This window comes from Molothrus aeneus, chromosome 13 (assembly GCF_037042795.1).
Source record: "Molothrus aeneus isolate 106 chromosome 13, BPBGC_Maene_1.0, whole genome shotgun sequence".
NCBI classification, from domain to species: Eukaryota; Metazoa; Chordata; class Aves; order Passeriformes; family Icteridae; genus Molothrus; species Molothrus aeneus.
In genome coordinates, this window is record NC_089658.1 from 19020844 (window position 1) to 19034363 (window position 13520).

The window sequence follows — 13520 nt, forward strand, 5'->3', positions numbered from 1 at the left end:
TTCTGTACATCCTTCAGTGAGGAATCCACAGTTCCCTTGAGCCCCAGCGAGGTGGAGGTGGTTTCTGAAGGAAAGGACCACAAAACCATGGAGAGGTTTCAGTGTTTTTATAACTTGAATAGCACCAACCTGAGGGTATTACTTAAGGATCAACACAAGTTGATTTTTCTGGAGCTGAGCAGCCTTTTGATTAGAAAAGCACTTGGATGTGGAGTAAGAGCCCAGTCATGTGGAACTGATCTGTTTTCTTTGGTGGGTGCACTCACCTTGGGAGGCTCTGGGCAGAGCTGGTGTTTGCTGGGCCTCTCTCCAAACTCTGCTGGGGCCACAGAGCCCACAGCAGTCCTGAGGTGGCCACAGCTGCTGCTGGAAAAACTTGCCTGGTGTGGCATTTTCCAGTGGGAACACCAATGGGACGTGCAGGAGAAACAGGCAGGGACAGTAAACTTGTGTCATTCGTGGATGTGTGAAATAATCTGTTTCTATCAAGAGAGGGGCTTGCTTTGAGCTGTAAAATTCAAATGTGAGGAAGTGGCAGGTAAAAGAAGCTGGGAATGGGTGCAAGCTCCAAATTTCATGCATTTTGAAGCCTGCTAAGGCTTACAGAGTTCCCCAGATGTACTTCTATTCAACTCCTTGTTTGCTGTCAGCAAAGCTTGTAACAAAGCAGAAACCAAAGTGATTTTCCTGATGAATGGCTACTTTGGGAACACTTCCAGCAGTGGAGGGGAAGCCAATGTGCCTTTTGGCTGCTCCAGCCTGTGCCTGAAGGTTATGGAGGAACAGGTACAGGTGAGAAAAGACTCCCAAACCTCTGCAGAGACCCTGGTCAATGTGAGAGGAGGCTGGGGTGGTCAAAACCTGTCTTGGATTTTTTTTGGAGTTATCTCTTAAGCCCCACATTCTCCTAAGCCCTGCAGGAGCAGCAGATTGGAAAGCCTGTGGAAAAACCTGGTTTTTGCTGCTTGATGTTAACTCCTTGGCCAGATGGGAGCTCTTCTGTTGTGTCTTTAAGCACAGTTTGAATGGGGATGAAGTGATAAACTGGGGGGAGGGCTGGAGGGAATCCTTCTCCTGCACTGGGTGTGGAGAACAGCACTCAGCAATTGGCTGGGTCTGGTTTGCAGTCCCTGCTCAGCTTGGCTCTCAGCAGGGCTGGGCACCTCCCTGGGCTGCATTTCCAGGAAATTTTCCTTGAGCCTTGCTCTGCTGGAGTCTCCTGGGCTTCAGGGGGAGCAGTGAAATCACTCAGTGCTGTCTGAGTGCCCACCTGCCTTCCTGAGGCTGCCTCAGCTCCCTCTGCTCCTCAGCTTCAGCCCTTGGCTTCAGTCCATGAGGCAAAGCAGGACCCCAGGGGAAGAGCTGAGCCTTCACCTGCTGGGAAAATGGATTTTCCTGTGATGGTTTGAGATCCAGTGCACTGGGAGAAGGTTTTTAAATCGCTTTGATGCCACCGTTAAAGGCAGTTTGGGGCATATTGCAGACTCTACTGGTTTCACCAGTGCCAGAGAGGTCACAGCAGGGTCAGTGAGAAGGGAAGTTGGATTTATTGATTGCAAGTGCACAGATTTAGAGTGCAGCACACACCTGTGCTATGGACAGCAGGTTTGTGCTTTATGCTTGCCAAGATTTTCTGCTCCTTCCTTTTCTTTGTCTCCTTAAGGAGCTGGCTACCTAAAAGGGATCCCACATTTCATAGTAAAGCTGATTAATTTCCCCCCAGTGCGAGGCTGCTCAGTGACAGCCCACTTGCTAAGTGAGTAATGCCTTTGACTGTCTGCGATTGCTCCATGTGCCAGAAGCTCCAGGGCTGATGTCACCTCCTTGCTGTGGTCCATTAAAATGAAACCTTGGTTGAAGTGAGCCTGAGGAATGAAGCAGAACAATGTTCCAACCAGCTGGGTTGTTTTTTTTCCATCCCCCTTTCCCTTGCTGTGGCTGATTTGGCTTTTGCTTGGTGCAGACCTGCAGCCCGTGACCTACTGCGAGCCGGCCTTCTGGTGCTCCATATCCTACTATGAGCTCAACCAGAGGGTGGGGGAGACCTTCCACGCCTCGCAGCCCTCCATGACCGTGGACGGCTTCACCGACCCCTCCAACTCGGAGCGCTTCTGCCTGGGGCTGCTGTCCAACGTCAACCGCAACGCGGCCGTGGAGCTCACCCGGCGCCACATCGGTAACTCACTGCCCCTGGGCAGGGGGACACCCCAAACCCTGCTCAAATACCCCTGCTCAAAACCCCTGCTCAAAACCCCTGCTCAGAAACCCCTGCTCAAAACCCCTGCTGAAATACCCCTGCTCAAAACCCCTGCTCAAAACCCCTGCTCAAATACCACCGCTCAAATACCCCTGCTCAAAACCCCTGCTGAAATACCCCTGCTCAGAAACCCCTGCTCAAAACCCCTGCTCAAAACCCCTGCTCAAATACCCCTGCTCAAAACCCCTGCTCAAATACCCCTGCTCAGAAACCCCTGCTCAGAAACCCCTGCTCAAAACCCCTGCTCAAATACCCCTGCTCAAAACCCCTGCTCAGAAACCCCTGCTCAAATACCCCTGCTCAGAAACCCCTGCTCAGAAACCCCTGCTCAAAACCCCTGCTCAGAAACCCCTGCTCAAAACCCCTGCTCAAGTACCCCTGCTCAAATACCCTTGCTCAAATACCCCTGCTCAAATACCCCTGCTCAGAAACCCCTGCTCAAAACCCCTGCTCAAATACCCCTGCTCAAATACCCCTCCTCAAAACCCCTCCTCAGAAACCCCTGCTCAGAAACCCCTCCTCAAAACCCCTCCTCAAAACCCCCCCTCAAAACCTCTCCTCAGAAACCCTCCTAAAAAACCCCCTCCTCAAATACCCCTCCTCAAAAACCCTCCACAAAAACCCCTTCACAGAAACCCCTCCTCAAACACCCCTCTACAAAACCCTCTGTTAGCAGGTTTAGAGCCCTGGGTGGGAATTTCAGGCTGATCCCCCATACAATGCTAATTGTGTTTTTACACATAATCGTAATATAAAACTGCACCAAGGAACGCTAAAATTGCTGCATGTCATAGAATTAAAACCATTTCATGCACTGTGTATCTGGAGGGATGTCAGGGATCATTTTCTGTGTTCTTTTCCCCTCCTGCACTGTTTTATTTTCTGAGTGACCTTTTATAAATGGAAACTGAGCTCCTTGATTGTCATCTCAATTTCCACTTTTCCTCCAAGGTCCCAGCCAATTTGTTCTCAGTGAAACTTGTGCTAAGTGGAACATCCCAAATTTCTGCAATTTTGCTAAAAGTCAATTGCTTGTTCTTTACTGTTTTCTGCTGACTCCTATCAAAAATGAACCCAATTTTTGTCCTAATTTTGCTCCCCTTTCCTGAGCAATCGGAGAATCTTCCCTCTTGCACAGGAAGATCTTTCCTCACTTGTTTCGAAGATTATTATATTCCAATCCCCAGAACCCACCAAGATTCAGAAATCAGATTTTAAATGCAGCAGACTCCTTCTGCTCAGTTGAAGGATGAAAGCAGCACATTCAAACAGGAATGTGAGACCACATCAAATGTTTATTTGAGCAACAAAATATATTCTTCAACTTTGTTCCTCTATTAACTGAGATTTTAATGATTTGTGTAAACACCTATGGGCAATGTATGTGTCCTTGTACACAAAGTCATCTCTAGCAAAAGGCAAGGATTTGGAAGTGCCTTGGAATTCCATTCTAAATCATTGAGTAAATCTCCAAACAGTTGTGTCCAGCTGGGATGACTTTCAGAAGAAATGATGGTTTTCATGTGTTAACTGATAGAAATGATGGCTTTCATGTGTAACTGATAGAACAGTCATATGGAAAATATCAGTGTGCATGTGTTTGGAGGGACCTGGCTGGGGCTGGAGCTACAATTCCAACTGGAGCTGGTGCTCCTGCCTCCCTCAGCTCGCCTGCCATGGAGCAGTTCATTGGAATGTCCAGTGGGACAGAGTTTCCATCATTGGTATCTGAGCTGCTGGTTTAAAGCTGGATCAGGGAGCTGTCCCAGCCCCTGGGGCAGGCTTTCCTCCCTGAGGGAGCTGTCCCAGCCCCTGGGGCAGGTTTTCCCAGAGTTTTTTCCCCTTTAGGAAGTTATACCAAGCCCTGGGGCAGTTTTCCCCACTGAGGGAGCCGTCCCATCCTCGGGGTCAGTATTTCCCCCCCCGAGGGAGCAGTCCCAACCTCTGGGGCAGTTTCCCCTGGTGTTTCTCCCCCTGAGGGAGCTGTCCCATCCCCAGCGTCAGTTTTTCTCGATGTTTTCCCCTTGAGGGAGCCGTCCCAGCCCCTGGCGCATTTCCCCCCCTCCCTGAGGGAGCCATCCCATCCCCGGGGTCAGTTCCCCCGCCCGAGGGAGCTATCCTATCCCCGGGGTCAGTTTTTCCCGGTGTTTTTCCCGGTGTTTTTCCCGGCGTTTTCCCCGTGTTTCCCCGCTGACCCTCGCTGTGTGGCAGGCCGCGGCGTGAGGCTGTACTACATCGGCGGGGAGGTGTTCGCCGAGTGCCTCAGCGACAGCGCCATCTTCGTGCAGTCCCCGAACTGCAACCAGCGCTACGGCTGGCACCCGGCCACGGTGTGCAAGATCCCGCCAGGTAAGGGCACGGACAGCCCCGGCCGGCACTGCCCTGCTCCGCGGCACTCGGGGCTGCTGTAAAATCGTACCGTGGGTGCGGTGCGTTACACTGGGTCGCGTTGGGTTGGGTTGGAACATCCCCTCCCACACCCGCCGCTGCCCCGTGCTGCTCCAAGCCCCGTCCAGCCTGGCCTGAAGCACTTCCAGGGAAGGGGAGCCCACAAATTCTCTGGAAAAATCTATTTTACTCTTTTACTAGCCACTCAACAATTCCAGCAGGGCATTTTTATAGCTTTAGGGATGGAGGTACTGCTGAAGGAAGCTGCTGTGGAGTCTCCAGTAGTTGCACTACGTTCACCCGACAGAACAGAATCTAAGCACAACTTAGAGCAGAATCTGCCACTTGTTCCTTCAGTGTTTTATCAGCCCATTTTTGTATTGTAATTACCTCACAGACACGTTGATAATTTTGTTTGTGCCTCTAAGTAATGGTAAGAAATTTCTCTTCATTTAGATTCACCCGTAATAGATTTAAATTGTTCCTTTTTTCTGGTCTCTAGTAAAATCCCTTCCTCTGTGTGAATTGGTTTGTTCTAAAGAAATCACATTTGCAGACACGTTGTTGTTCTGGTTACAGTCTGAAGTTTTTGCTGAAAGGTTACAAGATAATTTATTTCATCTACTTGGGAAGAAAAGGCTTTTTTGTTAGATAAATGCAAAAAGCTGGTAAGAGAGGAGAGGCTGTTTGAAATGGAATTTGGTTATTTAGCTAAGCTTATACAAGCTGACTTTTTTACAGTTAAAAGCCTGTATATATTTAAAAACCGAACTTCTTTGTTTAGAAATATTTGAATTCTTTTCTTTTGAGAGGAGATCCATACGCTCCAAGCTCTGGCCCATCCTAATGGGTTTCCTTTCTCAGATGCAGCTGCCAGTGCTGCAAATTATGACTTAATTCCCCACCACATCACAGGAGTCCACCCTGGCTGGAGTCAACATCTGCAGACATGAAAAGCCCACATTTCCGCTCAGACCCAGCTCAGGCGCAGCTTTTGGATCCAGCTCTCCCCACTTTTGCCACAGTCTTTGGCTGCCTGTTCTTCAAATCTTTGCTGGGTTTGAAGCAGTTTCTTCACTGCCTCGTTGACAGGATGGAGTCATTGCCTCTCTCCCCCGTGGAGACACCTGATCCCAAGTGTTCCCAAGGGCTGGGATCCTGCACTGGGATCCTCCTGGAGTTTATTCCTCCTTTCCTGAGCTCAGCCTGGCCCTGACACTTCCACCCTTCAACCTTCCCTTCAGGCTCCCTGAGACTGCAGCCCTGGGCTCTTCCCTGCTTCCAGAAGTGGGCAGTGCTTCCTGCAGCTGCTGTGGTCACCCTTTGCTCCACACCAGCTGAGTCCAGCCCAGGAGAGGAGGCTCACAAAGTGCTTCTTAGCAAAACACAATTCATCCCACTCCAAATGTTGTTTTTCAGCCTTGGCCCATGTTGTAATCCCAAATGAGCCTTAGCTGAGTGCCTGGTTTCAGAGTTTAACTTGTTTATGGTTATCTGGGAGAAAGCAAATGTAGAAACACTTTTTAAAGAGTGGGGCATTTATTTATTTATCTAAACTATGAAGGATGTTATGATATTTCACCTTTTTCCCCTAAGAGCAGTTGAATAAGTTGTTCTCAGTTGTTTAGCTGGGGATAAACATCAGGGGAAAAACTTGTGTTTTGAAGGGAACGTGTTTGGCACATGGTAGTGAAACTGGAGAGAGGATTTTAGCAGGAGCAGCCCTGCCACCAGCCCTGGCACTCTTTAACCCTCAGAGCCGCTTCCTGGTGTGTCAGAGTGGTTTCACTGCAGAGCTTCCCTGTTCTGTGACAGACCCGTGTCAGTCCAGCACAGGGAGCTGCTCCTGTGTTCAGCCTGTGCGTTCCTCCCCTCCAGGCCCTGCAGGGATCTCTGCTGGTGAGCGCTCAGTCAGTCAGGCTTTAAATTACAATAGGAAGGAAATGGTGTCCAGGAGAGAGAAGGAGGTTCCACAGGAGGTTTCCAAGCCTGGTCTCTCCAGTCACAGCCTGCTGGGGGGCTCCAGCATTCAGAATTCTCCCCTTTTCCTTCTCCCTGTGAAGATGTGGCACCTCCATTCCTGTCCCTGGGCTCTGAGGACATGGGAAAGCAGCCTGGAATTCTCTGAAAAGCCAGAATTGTCAATGCCATCGAGCCAATGCCGTGTCCCTGCTGTGTCCTTTCCCCCAGGCTGTAACCTGAAGATTTTTAACAACCAGGAGTTCGCGGCGCTGCTGGCGCAGTCGGTGAACCAGGGCTTCGAGGCCGTGTACCAGCTGACGCGCATGTGCACCATCCGCATGAGCTTCGTCAAGGGCTGGGGCGCCGAGTACAGGTGGGGCCTCCTGGGCTGCTGCTCCTCAGCTCCCTCCCAGAGCTGCCAGTGCTGTCTGCAGGGTCTCAGCCCGCTCAGGAACAGGGATGGGTCATGGCTCTTGGGATTGGCTCGGGGATCACCCCAGGCTCTGCTCCTGGTACAAGCAGGGGAAATGCAATTCAGTGGAAAATGGGTGTTGTTTTCTGAGAGGGAAAGCTGGTGAGGATTTAAGCCCAGGGTAATGTGTAGATATTGAACTCTGCACCCTTTAGAGCTGTGGCCTCACTCGAAGCTCTGTGGGGTCGCTGCCATTCCGGGGCTGCTCTGCTGCAGGAGGGGGAGAGGCCTCAGGACCAGCTGGGGCCCAGGCCCTGCACGTTGCTCTGCCACTTTCTTCATTTCTCCAGATGTTTGGAGTCCATTTTGTTTTGAAATCGTCCTGAGCTGGGGCCAGAGCAGCTCAGGGCTGGCTCCCAGCCAGGCCCTAATGAGCTGCAGAGGAGCGTGACTTACGGAAAGCCAGGGATCCCCGCGGGGCCGGGGCTGCCTCTCCGTGCCACAGAGCTCTCCATCTGATGCAGAGATGGAGATGTTCCTGTGGAGCATCCAGAGGGCCATTCCCTGATCCCTGGTTCACCTTTGAGCAGTCTGCATGGGGGTGTTCAGTGCTCCTCTGTGCCAAGGATTTGGTGCAGAAGGGGGAGAAGCCAATTCCATGAGCAGTCTGTGATGGACAGGGACAGGGATGGTGGTGGGAGCTCAGGGCAGCCCCCCAAGCAGAGTCAGTCCCCTTTTCACCTCTGGTTTGTCCCTGGTCCCACAGATTTCAGGTTCTCCCTCCCATCACCAGATTCCAAGGGAAGTGGGGGTGTAAAGCGAGGCTGTTTCCAGGCTGTTTCTCCTGCTTTATAATCTCCCTCCTCCACAGCAGCTGTCCCTGCCTGGAACAAGACCTCAGCCATGCCTCAGCAGAGGAGGGAGAGCCCCTGGCTCCATGTCTTGGTCTCCCTTTCCTTTTATTTCCCCCCCATCTCTGTGCTTTGCCTTCTGGAGATGCTCAGGGAGAGCGACAGGAGGGGAAGAGGGATTTGTGCAGGGGAAGGTCAGAGCAGCTGAGCTCTGGCCCAGCAGGGCCTCTGGATGCAGGAAGGGTCTGCAGGGCTTGGGGTCAGCTCTTCCCAGCACTTCCACATTCTACTAAAACCCAAGGGTACAGTAAAAAGTGAATATCCTTGTCTTGTGCATGGGGAAACTGAACATGTTTGGTGAACATGGGCCTTGCTGTCTAACTAGGAAAGGTCTGCAAAGGAAAAATGGCTTTTGCTTAGATCAACACCTTCTGTCCCTTCATGGAATGAGCTGCCTGTTCCCAGGAATCGGAGCAGTAAATAGCAAGCTGCTCCTGTGGGATCATAACAAATACGGAGGGACAAGGTGGGTTTTTAAAAGGAACCAGCAGTGCAGGGCAGAGGCTGTTGCAGAGGAGAGCCATTCCTTTGGCCAGGGTGGTTGTGGAAGCAGCTCAGGAGCTGGGAAGCCTGTTCTGTTGAGTTCTGTCAGTCACATTGGTGGTGTGTGCTCTTCCCTGGCAGGAGGCAGACGGTGACCAGCACTCCCTGCTGGATCGAGCTGCACCTCAACGGGCCCCTGCAGTGGCTGGACAAGGTCCTGACACAGATGGGCTCCCCCAGCATCCGCTGCTCCAGCGTCTCCTAAGGAAACCCTCCTGGGGCCCCTGGGGAACAAGGACTCTGCAGCACCCTTAGCAAAGGCATAGTAAACAACTCCCCAGTTATTCAAGCGATGAGAAAAAAATCTGCTTCAAAAACAAAAAAAAGAAGTGGGTTTTCTTTGTTTTGTTGTTGTTTTTAAATACCCATTTAAGCCACTTCCACTGAAACTGTCGGCACTTTGGTCGGGCTGCAGCTGGAGTTTGGAGCTGGAGTTGGTGAGGATGAAGAGCTGGATGTTGTTCCAGTGGAGAGCAGGCAGTGCTCTCCTGCCTCCAGGCTGTGTGTGGCACAGGAGCCATCCCAGCTGCCAGGGAACTTCCCCTTCCCTCACACACTCTGCAGCACCCCAGGAACACCAGAGCCTGTGGGGCTCCAGGATGGGAACACCAGAGCCTGTGGGACTCTGGGATGGCTCCTGCCCGTGCATTCCTGCACCACCCACCTGATCCACACCGGTACTGCAGCACCAGGGGGAAGGAGGCATTTCAAACACCCAGAAGAAGGAATTCCCCAGGAATGTTCCGAAAAGGAAGGAATTTCCCACACTGGACTTGCAGCAAGGAGGCAGAGCCTTGCCTGGTGCCCGAGGGATGATGCCCTCATGGATCAGCCTGGGTTCACATGGAGCAAAAGCCCACTTGGAGGCTCTTTGTGGTGTTGCTGCAGCATTTTTGACTGGAGCTGCTCCCAGAGGGAGAATTGTCCCGTGGGGAGCCCTGCCTGGAGCAGCTCAGGCTCATTCTCTGCAGTCTCTGCATTAACCACAGCAGCCCTGGGCTGTGCTTTCCCAGTCTCTGCCTCTCCAAAGCCCGAGGGCTCCGTGTCCAGGTGCAGCAGGGGGGGAATGTCCAGGCCTGGCTGTGGAGCGCCCCTGGAGGGGATCCTGCGCTGTCACATGCAGCAGCCAGGACATCTCAGACACAACCAGCCCTCTGTGTGAAACTGTTCCAGCTGATGAAAATGCTCTAAGATGTGTTTTTGCCTGGAGAAATTGGGAGAGTGTGTATTTACTTGTATTATAAAATGTTCATTTTAAACATACATGCTCCAGACTGTTTAATATTTTTTATCCCTGCAGCAACTGTCGTGGCAAACAATTTCCACAACTGGAAAAAACCCCTTAGCACTTGTTTTTATGGTTCACATTTGCCAAATAAGTCTCATAACTTTGTCAGTGCTGTCCAATTATCTGTTTCTTTATATCTGCAGTGAATATCTTATGCATTTGTGCCAAAATATTAGAGGGGGAGGGGAGAAAGTGATAATCAGTTTCCTATGGAAATCTTTTTTTTCCTTGTTTTTTATCTATGAAAGACAAACAAGCTGGATGTGGCTGTGGGAAGGACTGACTGGGATGGACTTGAGGATGGTTTTGCTTTAGTCCTGCAAACTTCTGTGGGAGTGCCCTGATCCACTGGGGGAACTGACTGGATCAAACACCCACCAGGAATGTCCATGCTCCTCCTCTGCCAAGGCTCGTTCCCCAGAGACCTCTGCCAGCCTCTCCTGCTTTGGCACAGCTGGTCACCACTCCTGGAGCTGAGGGGACCCAGTGCCACCACAACAGATCCCAGAGGCCGCTGCTGCTGAATGCAGATGAAGGGATGGTTGGGGGAGTTCCCTTCCAGAAACCAGGAATTGCCTTCTTAAACATCTGGAGTGTGAGGAGGACTCTCCTGGTGGATGTGCTCCTGGTCACACAGGACTTTGGGAAATCCTCTGGCTGAGTCTGGACTGCAGCTGTTCTGTGCAGCACAGCACAAGCAGCACTGGAGGCTTTTAGATGTTTGATTTGTTAAATTTTGCAATGTGTCTGATCTGAGTTACAGGTCTGCCTGCACAGACTGGGGCAAGAAGAGATCTGTATAAAACAGGATTTTTTTGGGCCTTTTACAAAGCAGGTCTGATGTCACCATGGATTGGTCCAGCATTGGTTCAGATACAGGTTTCTAACATAGCTGTAAAGAAAAGTTTATCCTGAATTTTGTAGAAATATTTGACTTCTGGCTGTTTAAATGAGAGGGGGGAAAATGTGCTCTGTAAAATGGCTCTGGGTTTCTTCCATGAGTGTCTTACTTGCTTATTTTGGTGACAAATGTTGTTGCTGTTGTCCTCGTAATCACAGAGGAAATTGGACTCGGGTGCCTCCTGCATTAACCACAGAAATGCCCTCTGAAATCCCAGAGGGATTACAGGTGATGGTGTGCGCAGGAGCCCAGCCTGATCCAGAGGCCACGAGTGGGAATAAATCCCAACTTTAATATGAAATTTGCACACGGAGTCACCTCCACAGCCACCCTGGATTTCCGCTGGGAACCAGAGCTACAGCCCCTTGCTAAAGGATAATTAATTGCTGACCAATATTAATTGAGGCCTTTTGAAACCCAGGATTCAGATGATGCATAAAAACTTTGGTTAATCTCCCCTCATCATCTCTTAAGTGAAATGCCTTCCAGTGGAAAATGTGAGCTGGCCCAGCAGAGCAGTGAGATAAAGGGGAGATTATCTCCACTCCAGCATTAATTTCCTCTCTCCCCTTTGTTTGCTGCTCCCTGATTCATGAGAGCTCTGTGGGTTCTGGAGTCACCTTGGGGAGCCCAGCAGAGCCCTGGACAGGGCAGGGATGGGGCTGGGCTGGGCATGTTGTGCCCACGCTGCCCTGGGCGCTCACAGTTGCAGTGGCTGCGGATGGGGTGAATTCCTGCTGCTGGGGCCACCAAGGCCAGGGAGCAGGGATTGGGCTGGGATTGCTGGGGGCAGCAGGGCCCTGAGGGCACAGGAGGCTTTGTTTGATTTCTCCTAGAAGTCGATTAAAGCAGCTTTGGTGTGGAGCTCAAAGGGATGGGAGCAGCCTGCCCTGGCTCAGCTTGCAGCTCCAGGCTGGAACATCCTCTCATTTCATGGCAGGCTGGGCTCGTTTCTCCAGCGTTTCACCCGGTTTTGTTCCTGCAGAGTCAGTAGCAGGACCTTTGACTCTTCCCTTGGTGAGGCTGCACAGCAGGGCCTGGCTGCAGGCAGAGGACACCCTGTGCTTTCCCAGGCTGTGGTGATCTGTTTATTGTTAATGTATTGAATTGCAGGTTGTATTTTGTGTTAAGCTTGTCTTAGGAGTAATCCAGTGCTGTCCATTTGACTTAATCTCCAGCAGTCAGGGTGCCTATGCACAAAGAAGGAGAAATCCCATGGTAAGGCACTTCCCTGGAGCTCTGGCTGCCCCTGTGTGCCAGGAAAAGGCTGAGGGAGCCCTGAGTTCCTCACAGTTTCCTCCCCTTGCATCAGCGTGGTTGAACCCTGCAGGATCCTCTGTGGGGTGAAGGATGTTCAGGACTCATCCCAAGCAGCAGTGGTGGCTCCTGTGCCTTCAGCTGATTCCTGACTGGAAAAGCAGGAAAGCCCAGCCCGGGAAGGGCTTCAGCCACGTGCACAGCACCCAGAGCTCTCCTGGGTCTCTGAGGGGCAGGAGGATGGAATTTCATGGCTGTGCTAAGCTGGGATGAGAAGCAGGCCCTCTGTAGGGCTGGCCTGAGTGGCGTGCTTGAGAAGTTCAATGTTTTTTACTATGTACCTGCTTTCGTATTTATGTGTCTGTCTCGAATATTCAGATGAATCCAATATTTAATTTTTAGCAGAAGGGGCAATTAAGGACTCAGAGTATTAAACCTTCCATCTGCTCTTTGCTGATGATTGCTGGAAATGAGGAGTTTGTGATGTGAGAACAGAGCTGAGCACAAAGTCCCCGAGCCCTCAGGAGCCACGGTGCTGCTGCTGCACCAGTTGGGGTCTCAGAAGGGCCCTTGGGGCTTGATGGGGCTGTAAAAACCAAAACCTGTTCCTCCAGAGCTGCCTGGGTCATCCTCTGCCCCTCCAGACCTGGCAGTTCCTCCTGTGCTCCCCTAGCCCAGCCCCTGGATGGATCCACGGGGGCTGTGAGTCCTCCCCGGCTGTCTGTCCATCCTGCCCTCCCTGCAGCATTACTGCCTTTGTTACTCCAGGCCTGTCCCATGTACGCCCTCCCTTTCCATGTGGAACTGTAAGGTTTCTGTTCTTGACATTTTAATAAACTTTGATTTGAAAACCGAGGCTCGTGAGCACATCAGGCTGTTGGAGGAATGTATTTAAGGACACAAACTGACAGTTTGAGAGTGCTGCCATGACAGTGATTGGGACACAGCAGCATCCTTAGGTTGGTGCAATCCCAGTGAAGCACACAAGAGCTCAGTGACAGGTAAGACCCTCCTTCTTTTTACAGCTGGGACAGTTTTGTTCAAGAATTTAAAGTCAAATCTATAAAAAATAATTTTAAAATTGCATTTAGTTCTTTTAACTAATGGGACTCAGGGGTGAGTATAAGTGGAGTTCTGTGCTCCAAGGATTTACTGTCCTGGAGAAGTTGCTGGAGAAGTCAGGCACAGTTGAGCATTCCCAGGTTCAAGGTGCCACTGGAACTCCATGCAGGGAGCTGGGGAGCTGTGACCAGCTCAGGAGAGCAGGAGCTGCAGAGGAGCATTCACTGCTCGCCCTGCAGTGCCCAGTCAGGAGCAGACCCCGAGTTCCTGCCGTGTCTCCACGGAGGAGCTGCAGACTCAAGTCCAGTCAATAAATCCTGGGGAAAAGCCTTGAGGAGCAGAGATTCCACCCTCCCTCCCCGGTGAGCCGTCCATGGCCGCCCCGTGCTCCTGGTGGGAAAGTTTTCCTGATTAACCTCCAGGCTGTCCGTCCCAGGGGCAGAATTCCAAAGCCCATGGCTGAGGGCGGGCAGGTGCCACCCCGGGGACAGTGCCAGATCTTGGCATTCCGTGGCCTCAGGGCAGGCGCTGTGCAGAGC

The 13520-nt window shown here is 51.5% G+C and overlaps 1 protein-coding gene across 3 annotated transcripts in view; it reads left to right on the top strand.

Annotated features, from left to right (window-relative positions):
- The window catches only part of SMAD3 (SMAD family member 3), a 68604-nt gene extending 55830 nt beyond the window's left edge, over window positions 1-12774 (top strand). For 2 of the 3 annotated variants that reach the window (XM_066558952.1, XM_066558953.1), the window contains exon 6: window positions 1964-3018. In XM_066558952.1, coding sequence (XP_066415049.1) covers window positions 1964-2832 — 869 coding nt within the window. In that variant the 3' untranslated portion in view covers window positions 2833-3018. Of the gene's footprint in view, window positions 1-1963; window positions 3019-4468; window positions 4607-6835; window positions 6981-8554 lie in introns of those variants that run through there. The other variant, XM_066558955.1, reaches the window with a different exon arrangement.
- The last annotated feature ends 746 nt before the right edge of the window (window positions 12775-13520 follow it).